This window comes from Dendrobates tinctorius, unplaced genomic scaffold (genome assembly GCF_039654945.1).
Source record: "Dendrobates tinctorius isolate UK_male_01 unplaced genomic scaffold, ASM3965494v1 ptg000083l, whole genome shotgun sequence".
Lineage (NCBI taxonomy): Eukaryota > Metazoa > Chordata > Amphibia > Anura > Dendrobatidae > Dendrobates > Dendrobates tinctorius.
Window position 1 is genome coordinate 23289095 of NW_027361751.1, and position 21974 is coordinate 23311068.

Here is a 21974-nt window from a genome sequence, read left to right on the forward strand (position 1 = left end):
AGTCAGAGGGCCTTGTACTGGAAGACACATAACTCATTAACATGATGGTCACAGGACAGAATAAGTGAGTCAGAGGGACTTGTACTGGAAGGACAGAGACTTAAATCTGCAAAAATGTACTAATGACTGACAAGCATCATGTGCAAGCAGAAAACGAAGCCATGACCTAATGACAAGCTCAACTTCTGTATACACAGCACATAGGAAAGTGACAACACCGGGAAATGAAGAGAGCGTGGGACGGTAAAGCGCCACATCTTATTGATTTTCCTCAATTCAGAAGGCTTGGGCTTGTCTCATGGCTACACCTTGACTTTTAACACTTTCTGCAGACCGGCTGCAAAATCTGGTGCCATAGCAGTTTTAGTAAAAAAAAAAAAAAAGAGCAGATCCTGTTAAATTTATCAGCAAGACTTCTGTCATTTGTACAGGTCACTGATTTAGTCCTTATTGGAACCGATCGGCAATGGAAGTTTTCATTAACGAATAATAGCAATGGATAGAAATTTGCAATGAATGTTGCTTCACCTCATAGCCAATCTTCATAAGCGTAACTAAAAGCCCTCAGAAAATGTCCACCAGAGAACTAAGGCAATGTAGTTGAGGAGTAGTTAACTCTTTTGCCTTGCACACTGGTCCTCCAAACATGACAATTTAGATTTACTACCACAATATGTCAATTGACTTTCTTTAAAATTGGCACTTATGTGACTGCAAGGCTAAGAGTTTTGATGAAAAAGATGATGCGTGCATGTATAGAGACTTGGACATGCTGGGATGGCCCTGCATAGAGGAGATGAAGCGAGGTGGACTACTCTGGACTTCTGTCCTATACGAGATCATTGGAGTCGGTCATTCTCTATTAATATGCATTAGGGTCCAAAATGAGACATTATGTTCTGTACTAAATGATCTTCTTTATCTATATGGCAACATGAATATGAGCACAAATAAGACAATGTGGATAGATCATAACCCCATACTTGGGCCACTATAGTTTGACAAGAGGCTAGATTTCACATGGCCATGGTAATCGGCCTCATCAGTCCTTCCCGAAAACCATATCCATTGCAATCAATCATCTACTGAAGTGCAGGAATCTCAATCAAGTGAAGACAAAGGTGTCATGCACAAAGTAGAACCAAAAATGTCCAAATTGTAGGACACATATAAATTAGAACTTATGAATGCGGTACTTATTCTTATGCCATGACAAGAAAGTGAATTGAAAAAATGGATTTTGACAACACAGAAAAAAAGCATTAGGTGCCTCTCCGCCGCACAGTGAAACAAACAGCAAGCGGATAACACATTGAGAAGGTATAGCAGACAATAGATATAAAAGTGAAAGCTAGAACTGAGAAAATGTAATGCTCCGAAATCTAGGTCACAAATAAAGCTAGAGAAAAGAACAAAGAAGGAAAAATCTCATGCCCGATTCAGCATTCTAGATTTACTGCACCAATATAGAAACTGAAGAGCTTCTGCTGAAATCTGTGAGAATCATCAGCAAAACATTCATTCAGAAGGTTCCAAAAGTAAGCAGTCATACACATTACAGGAAAGTGGGCCGAACCCACCGATGTAATGGGAGCGGCTCACAGTCTAATGTGTAAGGGGGCCTTCCGACTCTTCCCCGACAGGTGAGGTCAGAGGAGAGAAGGCTTCGGCACATCACATTTCCGATAGCTGATCCTTGTGATGAATCTGGCAGAGAACACTGGTGCATGCTCAGCCGAGCGTTCCTATGTATGGAGTCCCAAACTCAATTAATGGTAATAAGTGCAAATGATTTACCAGAACTATAAATTCTCACTCTGGTTGCCCCTTATGGTCTTCATTTATTTGTCCTCCATTGACGACCTCATATCATGGTCTTCAGTGGTCTTGTGGTGTGCATGCAAGTATTACCATTGGGGACAGTGATTGGCTGCAGCAGTCACATAGACGTGCAGTCACCTAGACCATCGAGGACCACTTAAGTGTTGGTGCTGAACTCACCAGCTATGAGAAAAGGGAACCAACAGCTGACTTGCTGCTACCCAAACCATGGACGGCAAGAATCAGAGATCGGCAGGTATTGCAGCCAAGTATGTTTCACTCAAACGCTACGACATTTAAAACATGCTTTGACATGATGGTTGGAAATGATGGGATCAGGGTGACTAGACCAAGAGGCAGGTCTCTAGTGGCTTCTCCCTACTCCTTCCCTGTGTGTATAGGGACACCTGTCTGTCTAGGAGAGCGAGGCAGAGAGAAGCTGCAGGAGACTTTCCTTGGACCAGTCATCCAAGACTCATCCCCAGCTGCATTCTCAAAAGTATGTCCTCCCTGATAGCCCACAGCGTTTGAGTGTGAAACATATATGGCTGCAATAACGGAGCTGGTTTCTGATTTATGTTGCCTGTTTTTCAAGCAGCATGAATCAGCTGACAGGTTCCCTTTAAACCAGACATGTTCCAATAGGGAACAGATTCTACCTAACAGACTGACAGGCCACCATGTGCCCCATTCCCTACCTTTCCCCCATTGCTGGCTGAGCCTAGGGAGTCTTTTCACCACCACTGTAAATTCTTCAACAAGACAAGAAATCTAGAGACGGAGGAATCCCAGTCTGGCTTGCACAATATTGCTTGGACTATTACATATATATATATATATATATATATATATATATATATATATATATATATATATATATATACACACACACACACACACACATGTACATATACACACACAAACACTATATATGAGTCCTGCTGCCTAATTTCCTCTAACTCAACACAATGTCATGATATTAAAGACACTTAAAAAAAAAAAACCTTCATTTGACAAATGTGAAAACTTAGGTCTTCCATGTGCGTTTGCTGCCATTTGTATACTATAATGAGGATCAAGTGAACAATATCATCAGTTTCTGACAGTCGGAGTGGTAGATAAAAGTAGTAACATCTGCTGGAGAACAGATGTAACAAGGTGCCAACTAAATGAAGACTTTGGAAGTGTAAGGAACTCCCTGGCTGGAGCTTGTGTTCATGAGATGGGAGTTGGAGTTAAGTGAATGGTTGGCGCGGGATTCTGCCAGGAACGCTAGAGCAGCGACGTGAGCTAATGCCCATAAAACACAGCTGGAAGAGACCCAGGAGAGAGGGCTGCTTGTCATCGGCGTCATGGAAAATATGAATCCTTTACAGAAAAGTGGTACCTTGGGAAGCTCTTCTATCTGGTTGGCATCCAAATAAAGTTCCTCCAAGGTTTTCTCGAATGTGAAAATCTCTTTCGGCACCTGTTCCAGGCTGCAGTGAGAGTAGTCAAGTGAGGTCACAGTTTCTTCTTCTCCCCGCAAACACCGGCATGGCACCAACCGCACAAACAGGTTCCTCTTTGCAGTCATTTTCAGGCACTGAGAAAACAAAAGAAAAAGCCAGATATAACTAAATATCAGGTATAAATCTACATTCCCGGCAGGTCTCTTGCAAGGCACGTTGTGAAGCACACAGAAGTCCCAGCGCGCTTTCCTGCCTACAGATTTATAATGCACATTGTAAAGAAAAAGAAAAACACACAAAACGCTCCGCCATGAAAATCCAGCTAGACGAGTTTGGATGTGTGAGACTATGGAGGATCTCATCCTACAGTAACAACAATAAGGACCTGTCGGATCACTTTAACCTCTTGAAGGCCGGACGAATAACGAGTATTCGTAGCATTTACGTACAAAAAAACTGGATTTCCAGAAAGAAACTATTATTCACCATTTCTAAGGTCTAACCGATCAGACAGGAGAAAAGCAGCCGGAAGAGGTCAGGATTGACAATTATATTATAATGATGAGAACTCGGGTCAAGTCAGGTACAATAATCAGTAATTACCGCTGATTCTGTGACGCCAATGTCTCAAGGGGAAACTTTGTGTTGAACACAGCGAACAAGTCAATAATATACCGAGCCTCCAGCAAACGAGGGATCTGTATACACAACACCGACAGTCTGGAAAGTTACACAAGTCTTCTGGAGTCATCAGTCAAGGGAAATTTAGCTACTTGAAATGAAAGAATTGAGTTTTTTCTCTGTTTCTGATATATATTGACACAAACATTGTGCTTAGGTCACTGCCTGACATAACAGGTTTGCAATTCCGGCATCCAGGACAGCGGGCTATGTAGCCCTATCAGTCGTACCATATGGTTTGTTCATATTTATTTCTGCTTCTAAAAATGGAGTGAAATAAAATAAATGAATGACTGTCAAGTAATAACAGTGGAATTTGAAATGCACGACACCATCACAAATATACTGAAACTACAAGTCCTAGAGTGACAATTGATACACATGTATCCGGCTCAATGTATCCCCAGATGTGATGGGCAAAAAAGAAAAACAGTGTTTAGGCCACCAATTGCAGCTGGTCAGATATGCTGTCCATTTAGGGATCGTGCAGACGAGAGTATTTTCTATCCGAATGCGATCAGACAAAACATCGGATCACACTCAGACCAATGTTGGTCTGTGGGGCCATGCGTATGTCCAATTTTTTGGCTCAGAGAGACAGTCCGAGGAAAACATTCCTGAATGCCCCAGTATGTGTCACATCCTCTTGGGAGATCTGGGGTTAGGCGACCATTACGTTCTGTGGATCGCAGGTCTTCCACTTAACCTGTGTGTTTTGTTCCTCATATTAAATGGACTTTGTTTCCTTTGGCGCTGAAACTGTTAACGACTCTTTCTATGCTGGTTATAAACATGCAGCTCAATCTCACAGCTGCTCCTGACCTGTTCATTTCCTCCCTCTATAAAACCTGGCCAGACCTGCTCATCTCTCCCTAAAGTTGGAGTTCGTGGTTGCTGCAGGAGATTGTTGTTTGCTTTCTCCATTATTCAATTCTCATTTGGTTACTACCTTCCTATCCTTCCCTTTATTCCTCTCTACCCTTGGTGTTTTTATATGCAAGTTGCTTTTTGTTATGCCTGTTTGTCTTACTTATTTATACACCCTTGTGGTGGAGGAACGGAGAGCTTAGGACATGAACTGGAGCACAGTAAGGTCAGAGACTCGAGTCTCTCTACCATCAAGAGTAGGGTCCCAGTTCCAGGGACAGTTTGAGGCCTCCATTCCTTACCAAAGTCCGTTGTAGCGTGACAGCATGATCCAATATTTGGATCACACTCAACCATGCAAGTCAATAAGTGCGTGCCAACCACTGGACCTCACTTGGACGACATCTGAGCGCAGTCCAATTTTCACACACAGAATGGAGAAGATGGAAAAATTATTTTCCCCCCCATCTTCTTCTCATCCGAGAGACTGAGAAAGCAGCATTTTTGGTCCGATTCTCTCAAATGAGCGCACATATGGTGGTCTTCACCTAGGCTTAGCTTTTTTTTTTTTTTTCCAATGATGTGAATCCTGAAGAGGAGGATTTCTAATTAGCTTCACAAAGCCCATAATTTAGAAGGCGACCAACGCAGGGTCACTAAATCTTCAGTAGCACAGTTGCATCCACAGGGGCCATTAATATGGTATAATAGCATAGCTCCGGGCTGTCCCTACATTTGACAGAAAACCCAGCTGGCCCGCACTTTTCTCTTTGCTGGATATATATTCATATACTGTTCCAGAAAGTGCCTGTCTGGCATCTAATCGTATATCAGCCCTGATTGCGCATGTTATATCACAAATTATTGATTTTTTCTAGAAGTATACCACTGTACAATAAAAAGATAGAACCTCGGCGCCAGTCCTGCTTCTAACACAGCTGATGTTTTTCCACAATGGTAAGCAGGCAATTCTCTTGGAGCCAATACATTGCTGTTGGCCATTGTTTGGAAACATCAGAGAATACCCTTTTTTATAAAAAAAAAAAAAAAAAAAGGACAAAACCAAAGCTTAAACAGCAACTACACTTTTTTTAAAAAAAAATTTTTCCAGCATGGAAAGTTAGAAAATTGTATAACTCATTTTATTAGCAGATTTGTCATCATTGTTGTAAAAAAAAACAAAAAAAAACGGAGTCTAAGTGGCATAAAGGCTTGCCTTCAGCTGCGCTGATATCAGAACGTTGTACTCGTTTGGAGTACTGAAAATGGCAATTAAAGGATGGGTTCAGCACCTCTTACTGTGAATAAGCTGCTGCAGAAGACTATTCTGATAAGGGAATAGTCACATGGCTGATGGGGATTGCATCGCAATGCTCGGATTGGCTGGCGGCTCTCCAGACCCGTGCGTGACTGCTTCGCATACTTCTATGCAGTTGTCACGTTCCGGCTTAGAGAGCCACCAGCCATTGTGAGCCTTTGGGCCCCGTCACACATAGCCACGCACCAGCGATCCCGACAACGATATGACCTTAAACCAACCAAAAACGGACTTACATCACATAGTTGCCGATAAAGAGATCCAGAAAAATAATGAAAATATATATTTTATTTATTACATTTTTTTTAAAAAAAAACATTTGATAAAACAACAAAATAACCCAGTAGAAGGATAAGACACGCTGACATAAATTATATATAAAAAATACTGGATAGAAAATGACACAATGTGTCTAATTCCTCATAAGGTTAAAAACATCCAATTCACAATTATTGTAATAGTCCAAAACCATTATAATACGGCTTGTAAAAAAATGTTTTTATATAAATCAATCATAAATAGACAATGTGCAAATAAACAATGTGAACAAAAGACTGCAGCATTTTCAGGATGATTACCATATGTATAAAGGGTTAATACCGCTAATGTGCAAATAGAGCAAAATTACCTAGAGACAATTAAATCTTCTAAAGTGACTACTGTGCACATACCGGTTACCCATAACTGGACTATTACCAAAGGGGAAAAGGACCACACAAATATATTATTCACCTAAGTCGGCGGGGTCCAGATCACAACAGCGGCGTGTCCCCTTTATACATATGGTAATCATCCTGAAAATGCTGCAGTCTTTTGTTCACATTGTTTATTTGCACATTGTCTATTTATGATTGATTTATATAAAAACATTTTTTTACTAGCCGTATTATAATGGTTTTGGACTATTACAATAATTGTGAATTGGATGTTTTAACCTTATGAGGAATTAGACACATTGTGTCATTTTCTGTCCAGTATTTTTTATATATAATTTTTGTCAGCGTGTCTTATTCTTCTACTGGGTTATTTTGTTTTATCAAATGTTTTTTTTTTAAAAATTAATAAAATATAATATATATTTTCATTATTTTTCTGGATCTCTTTATTGGCAACTATGTGATGCAAGTCCGTTTTTGGTTGGTTTATGCTACTGAAGTGCCAGTATATAATAGTTTTTGGACTAAATTGTGTATATTTAACGATATGACCTTGTCAGGATTGCTGGAGTGTCACTACATGATCGCTGGTGAGCTGCCAAACAGGCAGATCTCAACAGCGATCAGGACAGCGACGACACGGGTAACAAGCGACGCACGTCGCTTAGTTACCAGCGCGCTGGTGCAGGGAGCTAGTAACCAAGGTACACATCGGGTTTCTAAGCAGCATGCAGCACTTAGAAAACCGATGTGTATCTTGGTTACCAGCTCCCTGCACCAGCGTGCTGGTAACTAAGGTACACATCGGGTTTCTAAGCGCTGCGCGCCGCTTAGAGACCCTGCGTTTACCTTAGTTACCAGCGCGCTAATCGTTTATCGCTGGTCTCCCGCCTGTCACACGCAGCGATGCGTGCTGGCCAGCGGGAGTCCAGCGATCAAAAAAATGTCCTGGCTATTCCAAGACGATCAGCGATACCCGGCAGGGGGGCCGGTCACTGGTCAGTGTCACACACAGCGATCTCGCTGGTGAGATCGCTGTTGCGTCACAAAACTTGTGACTCAGCAGCGATCTCGCTAGCGAGATTGCCATGTGTGACGGGGGCTTTACGTTCCGATCTAAACGGCTGTCTGTCTCTTCCTCAAGCACAACATTCAGAGGCGGACACAGGTGCTGAGCCATCACTGCCATCATCTGTACTCCACATGAGGACATTCTGCTGAATGCAAACTGGTGAAAATCAGGGGTTTGGAATCAATCACATGCAATTTTTTTATTTTTTACCGGAATGGAGGATAGATCCCCTAATAAAAGAAACTTTCAAAGTTTCTGAACTTTCCTTGTTGGAAAAAATAGTAGATCCTCTTGAAATGAGCCTTCGTGAAAGCGAGCAGCTCACAGACCTCATCACACAGACCGCTGTCAATCCTATCAATGCCGCGGTCGGAGGACAGAATCTTCAGAGCTAATATAGATCATGAGGCTCTATGAGGCCGCCAGTTAAAGCGTACAAGGATTTATTGTACGGCAGCAGACCATGTAAAATGACTCCCAAAGTGTCCTGCGTTAGATCAGAAACATTATCACAATAAATTAGTAGTCATGGAGATGGTAATGTAAAAACAGAGCGGCGCGGCTAGGACAGAAACCGGAGCCCGGTAGACATTATACCTCCCTTCCCCCAAAGTCACGGCTGGAAATGGCGAGTTCTGATATCAGCAGAGGAAAATATGCATCGTGCTATGAATGTGCTGCAATGTCTGCTGGTGTCACTGTACGGGAATACGGAATAGCATTATTATTATTTATGGCAGGCGTCATCAAAACTCATAGAAAGCGCTATAGTTGTTTTTTGTACGGTCCTCTAATATATAATTCTCAGTGGTCTACGATCCTCGCCTTTTTGCACAAGGAAGAGATTCTAAGTGGCTTTTAGGCTGTGTTCACACACAGCATTTTTTTAGCGGTTTTTCCAATAAAACCGCTAAAAATAAGCTTCCCATTCATTTCTAAGCATTTTGCACTTTTTGTGCATATTGATGCGTTTATTACCACGAAAAACCGCATCGCGGTAAAAAACGCAGCATGCTCATTAATTTCATGGATTCTTCCGCATTTCTGGCTATTTCTATGCGTTTTGAAAACGCGCTGAAAAAAGCGCATAAAAGCGCGGAAAACGTGAAGAAAAAAATCGCGCAGAAAAAACGCACGGTTTCTGGGAAGGGAGTCAGGTTTTCCAGCAGAAATTTTCTGCTACGTGTGCACTTAGCCTTAATCGCAGCGTTCAAAGGAGCCAATTGCATACAATTCTAGTTCAGTGACGACGCTGCTGCAGCTCCACCTCTTGTCAGTCTTCACGTCAGATTAGGGGTCTCAGACGCACGGCCCGCAAATACATTTCTTACAGTAGGCAGCCAAGGATAGATTATATTGAGGGTATACTGGGATAACGACCGGGGCCTGAGGCTGGGGGGCCCTATTGACAAATTGCCCTTACAGTGTTTTTTACCACCATTGGTAGTGCGCACCGCCTGGCAGGACGTATTCTTGCAGATGCCGGCAATTGCAAGTAGCAGCAGAGCCGCAGGAAGCCACTCAGCCTCCTGCCTGCCACACTCTCAGTGACTGCGCCAGCTGCGTCACGTAGCAGGTACCGAGCCAGAAGAGGAAGAAATCGCCACCGCAGGGGACCACCTGGAGAGGTAGGTGGGAAACAGCAAGATAGGGGGAGAGTGCCTCGAAATTGGAATTAATTGGGGGAGGGGGGACACAGGCCAGGGACTTGTAATGGATTGGGGCACAGTGGCTAATTAATTTACATTGATAACAGTGCCTGCTTATCAATTTATATTTGAAGTGGTGGGTTCCACTGACGCCAATTATACATTAGAGAAGCACTCCTCCTATCAATGTGTTTATCCTCTTAATATATTGCAATCATCATATTATACAGCACTCTGTACTTACAATTGCTCTTTTTGCCTTTCTACCCAGCTAATTCCCATTCTCTTTTCCATTAGGTCCATGACATCACGTGATTAATGAAAAAGTAGAATTAGCTGGGTAGAAAGGCAAAACGATAATTTGTAAGCGCACAGTGCCATATAATATGATGACTGCAATATATTAAGAGGATAAAAACTTTGATGGGAGAAGGAGGAGTGCTTCTTTTATGGCGTGGAACATATCTGTATTTGGCAGCCCAATGTTGGAGGGGACTTGGTCTCTTGTCACTACCAAAGTCGCTGTATAGCCCCAGCCTAAATTTAACAATGAGGCACATGACCTATCGCCTTTTAGTTTGGAAGCCCTGCTGTGATCTACAAAACAGCTCTCCTCCAAGAGGAAGAAAGCTGGCGTCCTAGTGCACACTAGTGTATAAATCCGTGTCCAATAACAATGGTTACCAGCAATAGTTGGTTCTGGAGAGCCAATTGATATTTTTTCCCAGGGGGCATTACCTGGCATTCTAGCCTATGGCAGGTAAACAGTAACCTCCCCACCCAAACGACTATAGATTTGGCATTTTATGTTGGGTATTTTGTCCGTTTTTGGTGAATGGGATTATTTGGCTTATCACCAACAAGATTGGATCTTTTGTCTCCCGAAAGGCTTCACGTTACATGGCACCCCTTGTGCACATAAATATAATGCATAGGGTAAAACCACACAGTCTTGCTGTGGTCAAAAGTTACATATTAGCAGCTAGGTGGGAAAGCAGAATTTTGGCACCAAAACAAGCACTGGTGTGACCACTACCTCAGAGCCAATAACTGTTTCCTAAGGTGTAGGAGACAGTGACCGAGGGTCGCTATGTGTCCCCCAGGATGCGCTCAGAAGTGTATTAGATCTGCTGGAATGCCTTGTGAGTCACAAGGCAGAATAAAAGCTTGAACCTGGTCAAGTGATTTTGACCAAGGAGTTGTTCAGAAAAACCCAGTATGGGCTTTTATTTTTTAAACGGACTGTAGGAAGGTAGTGGGGCCAGTCCGTTTCCTCCAGCCCGGATGTTATAAGTGGCCCATGGCCACAGAATCTAGGAGAAAAAACTCTGCAGGAGGGTTTTGGGTGTGTCAGTATTGGTCTTGGAAGCAGACCGAGCAGGAGGCTTTTGCAATGCTCTGTGTGAGGCAACACAGGGCCAAGCAGAGCCTAGAGCCTGGCACCCCAGTGTATACGGTGGTGTAGTCGTCCAGGGCAACTAGTCGCGAACTATTGACTAGTCACGGACTATCTTTGTTTTTCCGGCTGCATACCAGAGGACCCGTTTTACATTCTGTTTGTGAGTACGCAGTACATTAAACAAGACTTTATTTTGAACTTTCCTGAGTCACTGCCTTCTCACTGCACAGCAAGGACACCGCTGCACTACATATGGTTGAAGAATGCGGGCAGTGTGAATTGAGGCATACCCCAACGCCAGCTGCATATCTGTCATTAGGCCTGCCACATTGAAACCAAGGCCTGCGGATAAAATGGAGGAGATCCTGAAGCTGCTGGTCCTCACACAATAACAACAGCAACAAACTAATAACCTGTGGCTGCAGCAAATTGCAGCACTGCGTGAGGCACCTCCAGCACCGACCCCGGAACTTTGCGATGCCCGAAACAAGGTCCGCTCCGCTTTCAGTATACTGAGTCTGGAAGATGACATTGCAAGCTTTCCTCACAGTCTATGAGCGCATGGCAGAGCGGAAGAACCCCAGCCAACGACACAGTGGGCCGAAGTGGTGGCTCCATTCCTGAGGGGTGATGCACTAAAGGTCTACTTTGACCTCAGTCGGGAGGACGCCCAAGATTATGCCAAGCTAAAAGGGGAGACCAGGGGTTAATACCTATGTAAGAGCCCAATGGGTGTTTTCATGGTCTTTTGTGGAAGCCCAGCCTGCCCGGTCCCAGGTTTAGGACTTGCTGCAGCTTGTGAAAAAGGTGGCTCCAAGCTGAGACTTTAATCCCACTTCAGATAGTGGAGAGGGTGGTGGTTGACTGGCTGGTGAGGGCTCTGCCAGCAGCCATACAGCGTTGCGTGGGGCAAGAGGACCCGGGCACTCTGGACTAGGTGGTAGGACTGATAGAGGGGTATACAGCCACTCAGGACTTCATACAGGACACTGCTCCACTTCGGCTATCACGAAAGGCCCGCCAACCCAGGAGCCGGGGAAAAGTCCACCACCGGGGCCAATACGGACGTGCCCGTACCGAGGGGATATCTCGGAAGGAGAGTGACAACCGCCCTGTGTCCCCTAAATCAGCCCCACGGTTCCCCCGTGTCGCAGTTGTTAAGTGTTGGTGATGCCAAGGATCTGGACATGTGGCTGCCAACTGACCTCTAACAGCAGAACCCATGGACTGCGGGTATACGCGCCGTGTGTCTATGTTTGCCCAGTCAGTCTGCACTTCCAATACAGTCCCTGCCGGTACCAAACCTCATGTGTGCCAGGAACTCGTTAATGGGTACCAGATGGACACTCTCTTGGACTCGGGGAGCTTGGTGACCCTGGTGCATGGGTGCCTGATTGCTGGGGACAATCCTAACTGAAGGTGGACTGAAGGTGGGGGTGGTGTGCATATATGGGGACCTCCGAGAGTACCCGACCGCAGAGGTTATGTTATCCACCCGTGTGGAGAGATAATACATGTGGTGAGAGTGATTAAGTCTCTTTCTTGTGGGACTGTATTGGGAAGAGACTTACCCCTGTTCTGGTCCCTGTGGGAGACCAGAGTTAACCCTCCCAGGGTAAATGGTATTCTGGGAGCAGAACCTGAAGATCCCGAGTCAGGGATACCTGCCATAGGAGTCGCCAACCTAGGGAGTGTGTGTAACCCCAATAGGTTTCCCCTAGAAGTATTGGCAGGAGAAGTTTAGGAGACCCCACCGATCCCTGAGCTGGAGGTGTCCCCTAGTAAGTTCGGGACCGCCCAGCTCCAGGATACCACTCTGACCAGAGATCAGGAAAGAGTAATCGAGGTGAATAGGGTGGCTCAATGACCAGGTGGGGAGGAGGAGTTTCCCCGGAAGACAATCAACCAGGAGTTACTGTACAGGGTTGATAAAATCAGGGATGAGGTGGTAGAACAACTGGTAGTGCCCCAATCCTACCGTTGGGCGGCGCTCGATATGGCTCACACTCACATGCTGGGAGGGCATTTGGGGGCCAAAAAGATGCTGGAGAACATACTGCCATGAAAATGCATGTCTGAATGAGGTTTTAAAGGTGCGATAAGCTACACATTGGTAACGAAAAAGGGAATTTTTTGACATGCATAACCAGGATATAGGAGAACATACTGTAGATGTTGTGTGTAAACCTCTCCTACACCGCTAGGTCAGCTTTCCATGCAGCCCTGAAATAATAATGGCAGATATAACCTCTGTGTCTTTTACTGATTTGCTTACATAGCAAGAATGACATTTAAAAGGTTCAATGTGTACAACTTGTGAATAGTTGAAACTCGGCCAACATCAGTTTTTCCAAACTTTGCCAATGTCAAGAAAGAAAGCATAAAAAAAACAGAATAGAGGGAAAAAAACATTTTGAGCATCTGCTGTACAAAAAAAAAATAAGAGCACCATAAATATCACAGCACATCAAGCTTTTGAAAAGTGTCCAAGGGCACAAAAAATTGCCACGTGTTCAATGAAAAAATTCCATTCCAAAATTAGTTTTCCCTTAGAAAGCAGAAGACTATCTTATACCAGCCAAACCAGAAACTGCTATAAAATAAAACCCCAAAACAGCTGCTTTGGTTGAATCAATAACGCTCCTCCACAAGGATCAAATGTATCATAAGCCATGACAGAGTCTACTCCAAAATTGAGGATACACCCATCTGCATACAGATATTTTGAGGTTCTGACTATAGATGGGCGTCCTAATTTTTTTTTGAGCGAGTCTCTAGTTTGACAGATAGGAGATCGCTTTCCTTCAGAAGGAAGAAAGCTAACTTGAACACCTTTCTTTTCCATTGGACGTTGCTCGTGAGTTTGTCTTCGTATACCAGTTGGGTTTTCTTCAGTAAGAACCAATAATTTCAATCCCAGCTTTAAAAGAAAAAAATTCTACATCCACAGGCACAAACTAGGTTCAAAGAAAAAAATGACCAATCTGGTGACAACATTCATTTTTAAAGAGCTACTTAAAAATGAAAGGTGGATTCCGACTGTTTGCTTTAGCTAGCTGCTCTACCCGAGATCATAAATCATCCCCATTATTATAAGTGTTCACCACAGGAGGAGAGGTCTTTCCTCATGGGGAACAAAAATATTTTGAAAAAAAAACAACCTTTAAAATCTTTGCAAAATTCTTTTTTAATTTAATGGAATTTGAATTGCCAGGAACATTTGGTTGTTGTTGAAGGCAATCACTGGGACCATAGTAAAACCAGGACTGCACAATCCACCACGTGAAGTCATCGAGTGATGTGATGAAGTGGAAACATAGTATCTGGGGTCAAGTAAGTGGGAATATTGTAACCTCAGTGTGATCACCTGCCCAAAAAATAACTGTCAAAGAAAAAGCAAAATATAGAGCTCAACTTCTCTTAATTTACTCACAGGAGCCTCTCAAACAAGGCATTAATCCCCCCCGTATGACCTCTGTGTAATACCAGAGGGGGTCCTCCAGAAGCGAGAAACACTCCGTGTAACCTCTGTTCAATGTATTAAGTTAAAATACAATATTGGAACATATGTTTTCTAAATTGAACAACCCCTTTAAGAAATATCTGAGCTATGATTGGTTAGTCTGGGCAAATTTAAAAAAAAAAAAAAAATGTTAAAAAGGATAATAATTCTATTGATGAGGAATATGATACATCATGACAAATCTGAGCATAAATAATATTAATTAAATGAGCGAGTTAATTATTTAATGAAGAACAAAAAAGCATTTATGGAAGCTGAAATGAATTTATATAAATGGCGTTTAACATAAAGAACCCAGTAACTGAAATCCATAGCTCTTATGGAAACATCAGGCCTTATTTCTGAATTTATATGATAATGAGAAGGAGAAAACTGACAATATGGAACGTACATTTGTTTAAGGAAATATATCCGATTCTTGGGACATGTAATGCCTGTTAGGGGAAGGAGAGAAGGATTTCAGGCATAAATTCTCAGACGCTTCTTATGTTGGGAGAACAGTAGAATTAGGAGTGAAGACGGAAAAAGAAGAATATTAAAAACAAAAGAAAGTGAGTAACTTCCTCCTGAGCATCTGAACTTATAGAAGAAAGTCTTCAAAGACATATGCACTGCTGAGGCTCGTTAACAAGATCAGGTAATGCCTATAGAAACCAATAAAAGTCAGATATTTTCTGCATCCTGCAAGCAGAGGTGTACATAGAAATCACAAAAGTACTAATTTGGCTCTTCTTCCCTCTCGGTGGTGTAGGCAAGGTCATGGCGCATAGGAGGAGTCCCAGAATGGCATGCTACATAACGTATAAAGATAGTGAGAGGGTCATGTATTGCAACATGTACACAGTAATTTTATTCCTAATGAATCCCCTTACCTATTCTCGATCACAATATCCCTTTCATGGCCCCATATAGTACAATGCCTCTAAAAATGCACAATACCACCACCCAACAGTGAATTCCCCCACACGAACAGTATGGTGATCCCAGTGTCTCCAAAACAGTATGATGTCCCCAACAGCATGATCCCCTACACACAATATGAGACCCCCATACCACCTCACACAGTATAAATGACCCACTAGTACAATTCCCCCATATTCAGTATGAACGCTTCTGCAAATGTTCCCACCACCACAGATCATAATGGCCTACTATAAGTATTGACTAAGAAAAGAAAGAAAAATACTAGTTGCTTAGCTACTTTCCACTGTTGTGCGGCTCTGTGCAGGGTGTGGACTGAGACTCCGTGCAGTAGTACCGATCTTGTGACGTCACCACAAATGCTGGCTGAGACTCTGACGCACAAGCTGAATGGTGGAGAAGGGATGTGGCAGCTCCCTGCTCCACCAATGTATTCATTGTCGGAAAGAAGTACAAAGAACTCACCAGTGACATTTATTTTCAATGCCTCTTTTAGACCTACACGATAACAATACCCTGGGAGCAGAACGCAAAGTACACATGGCTTTAAGCTTCCACTTCTGATCATACAGACCACTGTGGGGCAGAAAATAGGAGATATTTGAGGCTATGAGATTCCTCCATGATTGCAAGGTAGATACAGCTTACAAGTGGCATTCAGCTGCTTCTGCGGCCGATCATACAGATCAGGGGCAATAAGGAGTGGTTGGGCAAATATGATCATCAGGACAAGTGCAAGTTAAAGCTCTATTATGGAAAGAAGAAGCCATATATCAGCACAATCCAGAAACTCTGCCTACTTCTCTGGACCAAGGATTATTTAAAATGGACTAAGGCAAAATCGAAAACTGCTTTGTGGTCAGAGGACTCAAAATGCGAAATTCTTTATGGAAACCACGGATGTCATGTCCTGCAGAATCAAGAGGGAGTGACCATCCAGCTTGTCATCAGCGCACTGTTCACACGTTTGCATCATGATGTATGGGGTTGCATTAGTGCAGATATATATGGCACAGTGCACACACGTCAGCTTATTCAAAAATGATATGTACGCTTTAAAGGGAACCGGTCTACGGATACATGCTGCACAAACTGTGGACAGCACGTATCAGCCACTGGCTGTGCGATCACAGTCCTACATGTTCAGCCGCGCTATTGACTAGTCATACAGGTGGGTCCCCGGTGACATCTCCCCACCTGCTGACAGAGATTGACAAGTCTCTGCCTATATGCACACACAGGCAGAAGCTTGTCAGTCTCTGTCAGGGTAGGGGGAATGGGAGTTGAAGAAGCCACCAAGCACCCGCCTGTAGGACTAATTACCCACGTGCCTCAGTCCCTGGCAGCTATTAAAAGCATGTTTTTCTCGGTGACGTAACAGCGTTTCAGAGAGAAACATATATGGCTCTGATCCAGATATGGACTGGGGCTGAAATTCAATCCTGGCATTTGAAATCACACAGGCCCATGTTGTCCCTGTCCCCATGAAACAGATGGAATATATTACTAATATTACCCTGGATAGAGGAAAGCAAGATTTACTACAAGACCAATATTTCTAATGATACCCATGGCCTGTTGGGGTGAGTGACGGAGAATGCAACTTTCTGCTCCACCACAACTCTTAACTTTATGGGTGTCTTGAGAACACCTATTCTGTTATCAACATAGCAGACAAGGCAGCCCACGACCAGACAGGCCCTTCTGGCATTTGCCAGAATTGCCAGATGGCCAGTCCGGCCCTGCTCTGATCACACAGCCAGTAGCTGTCCATGGTTTGTGCAGCATGCATCAGCTGACAGGTTCCCTTTAAGAGTTTGTCCCATAAAGATGAAACCACAGCAGTGATTTTTCACCACTCTCAACCTGCTATTCATTGAGCATTAAGGGCAAGTCACCATCTCTGGAACTGCTCAGTTATGGAGCTGCAGAGCTCCTTCGACAGTAGTGTTTGCAGACGAGTGCTGAACATCAACCCCCTATTGATTAGTTTAAGTAGTGGATGTGCAGTACCCTTCCATTTCATAAGTTTAATCATTAAAAATATTATATTTTTGTGTGTGTGTGTGTTTATATACAGCTCTGGCAAAAATTAAGAGACCACTGCAAAATTTTCAGCTTGTCTGATTTTTCTCTTTAGAGTTATATTTTTGTGTAAAATGTAAATTACTTTTTTATTCTATAAACTACTTACAACATGTCTTTGAATTTCCAAGCACTAAATTTTCTATTTAATTTCAGAAAATGAGAAATGGTCAAAATAAAAAAATGCAGTGCTTGCAGACCTCAAATAATGCTAAGAAAACAAGTTCATAATCATTTAGAAACAACAATACTAATGTTTTAACTCAGGAAGAGTTCAGAAATCATTATTTTGTGGAATAACCATGATTTTTCCATGATTTTTAATTACAGCTTTCATGCATCTTGGCATGCTTTCCACCAGTCTTTCACACACTGCTTTTGCTTATGCCACTCCTGGTACAAAAATTTACGTAGTTCTTCTTTGTTTGATGGCTTGTGACTATCCATCTTCCTCTTGATTACATTCCAGAGGTTTGCCATGGGGTTCAGGTCTGAAGATTGGGCTGGCCATGACATGGATTTGATGTGGTGGTCCTTCATCCACACATTAATTGACCTAGCTGTGTGGCATGGCACACTGTCCAGCTGGAAATAAACAGTCCTCCGAGTTGGGGAACATTGCCTGAGCAGAAGGAATCAACTGTTTTTCCAGGATAACCTTGTATGCGGCTTGATTCATACGTCCTTCACAAAGACTAACCTGCCCAATTCCAGCCTTGCTGAAGCATCCCCAGATCATCACTGATCCTCCACCAAATTTCACAGTGGGTGCAAGACACTGTGGCTTGTATGCCTCTCCAGTTCGCCGTCTAACTATTAGACGACCAGGTGTTGGGCAAAGCTGAAAATTAGATTCATCAGAGAAGATTACCTTACTCCAGTCCTCTATGGTCCAATCCTTATGGTCTTTGGCAAACTTCAGCCTGGTTCTCCTTTGCTTCTCATTGATGAAAGGCTTTTTTCTACCTTTACATGACTTGAGCCCTGCCTCTAGGATTCTGTTACGAACTGTTCTTGCCGTGCACTTCACCCCAGCTGCCATTTGCCATTCTGTTATGACTGGGTCACCGAGGAGGGAAGTAAGACCAAGCTAAGAAACAGAAAACCAGAGAGGTTGGTAACTAAGCGGATTGCAGACCCCTGATCCTATCCACACAACTAGCAGAAGCCGTGGAGCGTACCTACGATGATTCTAGATACCTCGACACAGCCGGAGAACTAAATAAGCCTAAAGCAAGAAAGGGGAAATCTAAACTGCCCCAGAGCAGACCTCAAAGGAATAGACGGCCCCCAAACATATACTGTCGGTGAGACAAGATGAAAACACAAACGCAGGTAGGAAAATAGGCTGAGCAAACGATGGCACCCACACTAATTAGACAGGACAGGAAAGGAAAGACACTGTCTGCAATCACACAAAAAACCCTGCAAAAAATGTCCAAAACGTCTGATAGAAAAATACTGAAGTCACTCGACTTTGCCCACTATATCAGCACTCTGGCATATTCTGAGAGCAGAGCAAAAAGAGGCCAATCTAATAAGGGACAAAAACAAACTGGCACAAGCAGTAACATAAGGATGGAAATTCAGCACAGCCCCAGCCGGGACTGGCTGACCACACAGCTGAATAGACAAAACCAAATCAAATGCGAACAATAGCAAAAGAACACATGCAGGGACTGAGCTGGAAACTAAGACCTCAGGGGGCAGTAAAAAATCACCAACAGGGATAGAGGCAGTCGGCTGTCTTAAATCCAGTCAAAAACTCCAGATGTCCAATTGTCCTCCTCATTATCAGGTGGCAGGCCTCTGTTAATTAGATCAGCTCCATTACCTCCTGCAACCACCAGAGGGAGCCCCGAAAGAGAACTCCCAACACCTCTGTCAATATAACCAGCTCCACTACCTTCACTAGTAACCAGAGGTAGGCCAGAAAGTGAATTCACAACATCATTCCTTTTGTAGGTCACTTGATGTCATCCCGCGGTTGCTGAGTGACATTCGAATAAGATGACGGTCATCCTCGTCAGTGGAGAGTCGTTTTCAAGCACTGCCGGACTGTAGCTTTGTTGTCCCCTATGTCTGCTGCTTGACATTGTTTTAATGGAATGCTGTCTTAGAAATTTAAGGATGGCAGCAACATGACGCTCCCTGTATCCCTCTGCTAGTAAAGCCAGAATTGAGCCCTTCTTTTCCTCACTCAAGACTTTTCTTTTCAACTCCTTTGGCATGGTTAAAAGATATTTTTTCATTCCTATTACTTTTGGGATATTACTAGTGCTTGTTTTGCCATCCAGCTTGTCCTATTACAAGAGGATTGTGAACACCACAGCAGGGCTTTTTATACTTTCCTTCGTTAAATCAGATTTGGTTCAGGTGATCACCTAATCAGTAGCACATTAAGTAGAATGAGGTGTACTCTGGTTGGAATTCAACGGACACTGGAATGGAAGGGGCTGTCAGACATGTAGAGAAGCTGATTTTTTATAAAACTGTGCAGTGGTCTCTTAATTTTTGCCAGAGGTGTAATAGCTATATCTATCTATATATCTATATAATTTATTTTTTAAAGTTAGCCATCAAAACAAAATCTATTACAGCTCCCAACTTGCTCTTTAGTTATGTAGATGTATCCATCACTTGTAGTATAAACAAGGCCAAAACTGGAAATCAAACAACTAGTATCCCATCATGGGGTAAGATTATACAATTCTGTGTTATTATTTTAACCAAAGGTCTTTAAAACAAATGTTACATGCAAAGTCACAAAAATAGAAACAATAGTATTTCTCAACAATGCTGGAGCAAGGATGTGAATATTTCCAAGGATTGCGGAAACCACATTATAGTAAACAAAAGCCAGAAATACTGCGCTGTACATGAACCACCAAAATAAGTGAAGGGAACTAGAAAACCAAAGCCAATGGGTTCCTCCATGCGCAGCCCTCGCACACAAACCACCATTGTCTAAAACTATAAACAACCATACAGACAATTTGAATTCAAAGCTCAACGTTTCTCTTGCAGACTTTAAAGAAATCCTCCAATTAAGTAAGTGTTAATGGCAGTACTTAAGATGAGTAAAAGCAGGACTACTGAGGGAACCACAGAACAAACACAGGAATTACCACACACAAGACGTCACAACCATCAAGATGTTCTATTTCTCTGGTTCTTAAATGGGTTCTCTGGGAATAGAAGGAAAATAAAGGATCATTAGAATTCCTAAATACTTTTACTTTGCAAACCACGCTCATTTTGAATAGAGAGGTAATCATTATAGATTATTGAAATGTCTGGCATCTTGTTACTCTGACAGAAACCGGTCCTAGATTTTTAAGGCTATGTGCACACATAGTTTTTTTGGTGTGCGGATTTTGGAGAGAAAACCACAGGTAAATCCGCAGGACAAAAGTCCTGCGGTTTATCTGCGGTTTTGCCAGCGGTTTTATACCTCATAATGGATGAGGTGTAAAACTGCAGTGTTTCTCTGCACCAAACAATTGACATGCTGCGGATTGTAAACCGCAGCAAAACAGCGCGGAAAAATCCGCAGCATGTGCACAGCGTTTTTTAATTTCCATAGGAAATAAAGGTACTGTACAACGCAGCAGAATCTGCTGCGGACCCGCAGCTGCAGAAACGCTGCGGAACCGCAGCAGAATCCGCACCGTGTGCACATACCCTAATGGTAAACTATACAGTTGTGGCCAAAAGTATTGACACCCCTGCAATTTTGTCAGATAATACTCAGTTTCTTACTGAAAATGATTGCAAACACAAATTCTTTGGTATTATCTTCATTTAATTTGTCTTAAATGAAAAAACACAAAAAGAATTGTCCTAAAGCCAAATTGGATATAATTCCACACCAAACATAAAAAAGAGGGTGGACAAAAGTATTGGCACTGTTCGAAAAATCATATGATGCTTCTCTAATTTGTGTAATTAACAACACCTGTAACTTACCTGTGGCACCTAACAGGTGTTGGCAATAACTAAATCACACTTGCAGCCAGTGGACATGGATTAAAGTTGACTCAACCTCTGTACTGTGTCCTTGTGTGTACCACATTGAGCATGGAGAAAAGAAAGAAGACCAAAGAACTGTCTGAGGACTTGAGAAACCAAATTGTGAGGAAGCATGAGCAATCTCAAGGCTACAAGTCCATCTCCAAAGACCTGAATGTTCCTGTGTCTACCGTGCACAGTGTCATCAAGAAGTTCAAAGCCCATGGCACTGTGGCTAACCTCCCTAGATGTGGACGGAAAAGAAAAATTGACAAGAGATTTCAACGCAAGATTGTGTGGATGTTGGCTAAAGAACCTCCACTAACATCCAAACAAGTTCAAGCTGCCCTGCAGACCGAGGGTACAACAGTGTATGGTAGGAGACACAGGAAGACCCCACTTCTTACTCCGAGACATAAAAAAGCGAGGCTGGAGTTTGCCAAAACTTACCTGAAGAAGCCTAAAACGTTTTGGAAGAATGTTCTCTGGTCAGATGAGACAAAAGTAGAGCTTTTTGGGC

The 21974-nt window shown here is 43.0% G+C and overlaps 1 protein-coding gene across 5 annotated transcripts in view; it reads right to left on the reverse strand.

Moving 5' to 3' along the window:
* ERBIN (erbb2 interacting protein) overlaps positions 1–21974 on the reverse strand; it is a 251664-nt gene that overhangs the window by 101253 nt on the left and 128437 nt on the right. For all 5 annotated transcript variants that reach the window (XM_073584218.1, XM_073584219.1, XM_073584217.1 and 2 more), the window contains one exon: positions 3209–3406. In XM_073584218.1, coding sequence (XP_073440319.1) covers positions 3209–3397 — 189 coding nt within the window. In that variant the 5' untranslated portion in view covers positions 3398–3406. The remainder of the gene's footprint in view (positions 1–3208; positions 3407–21974) is intronic.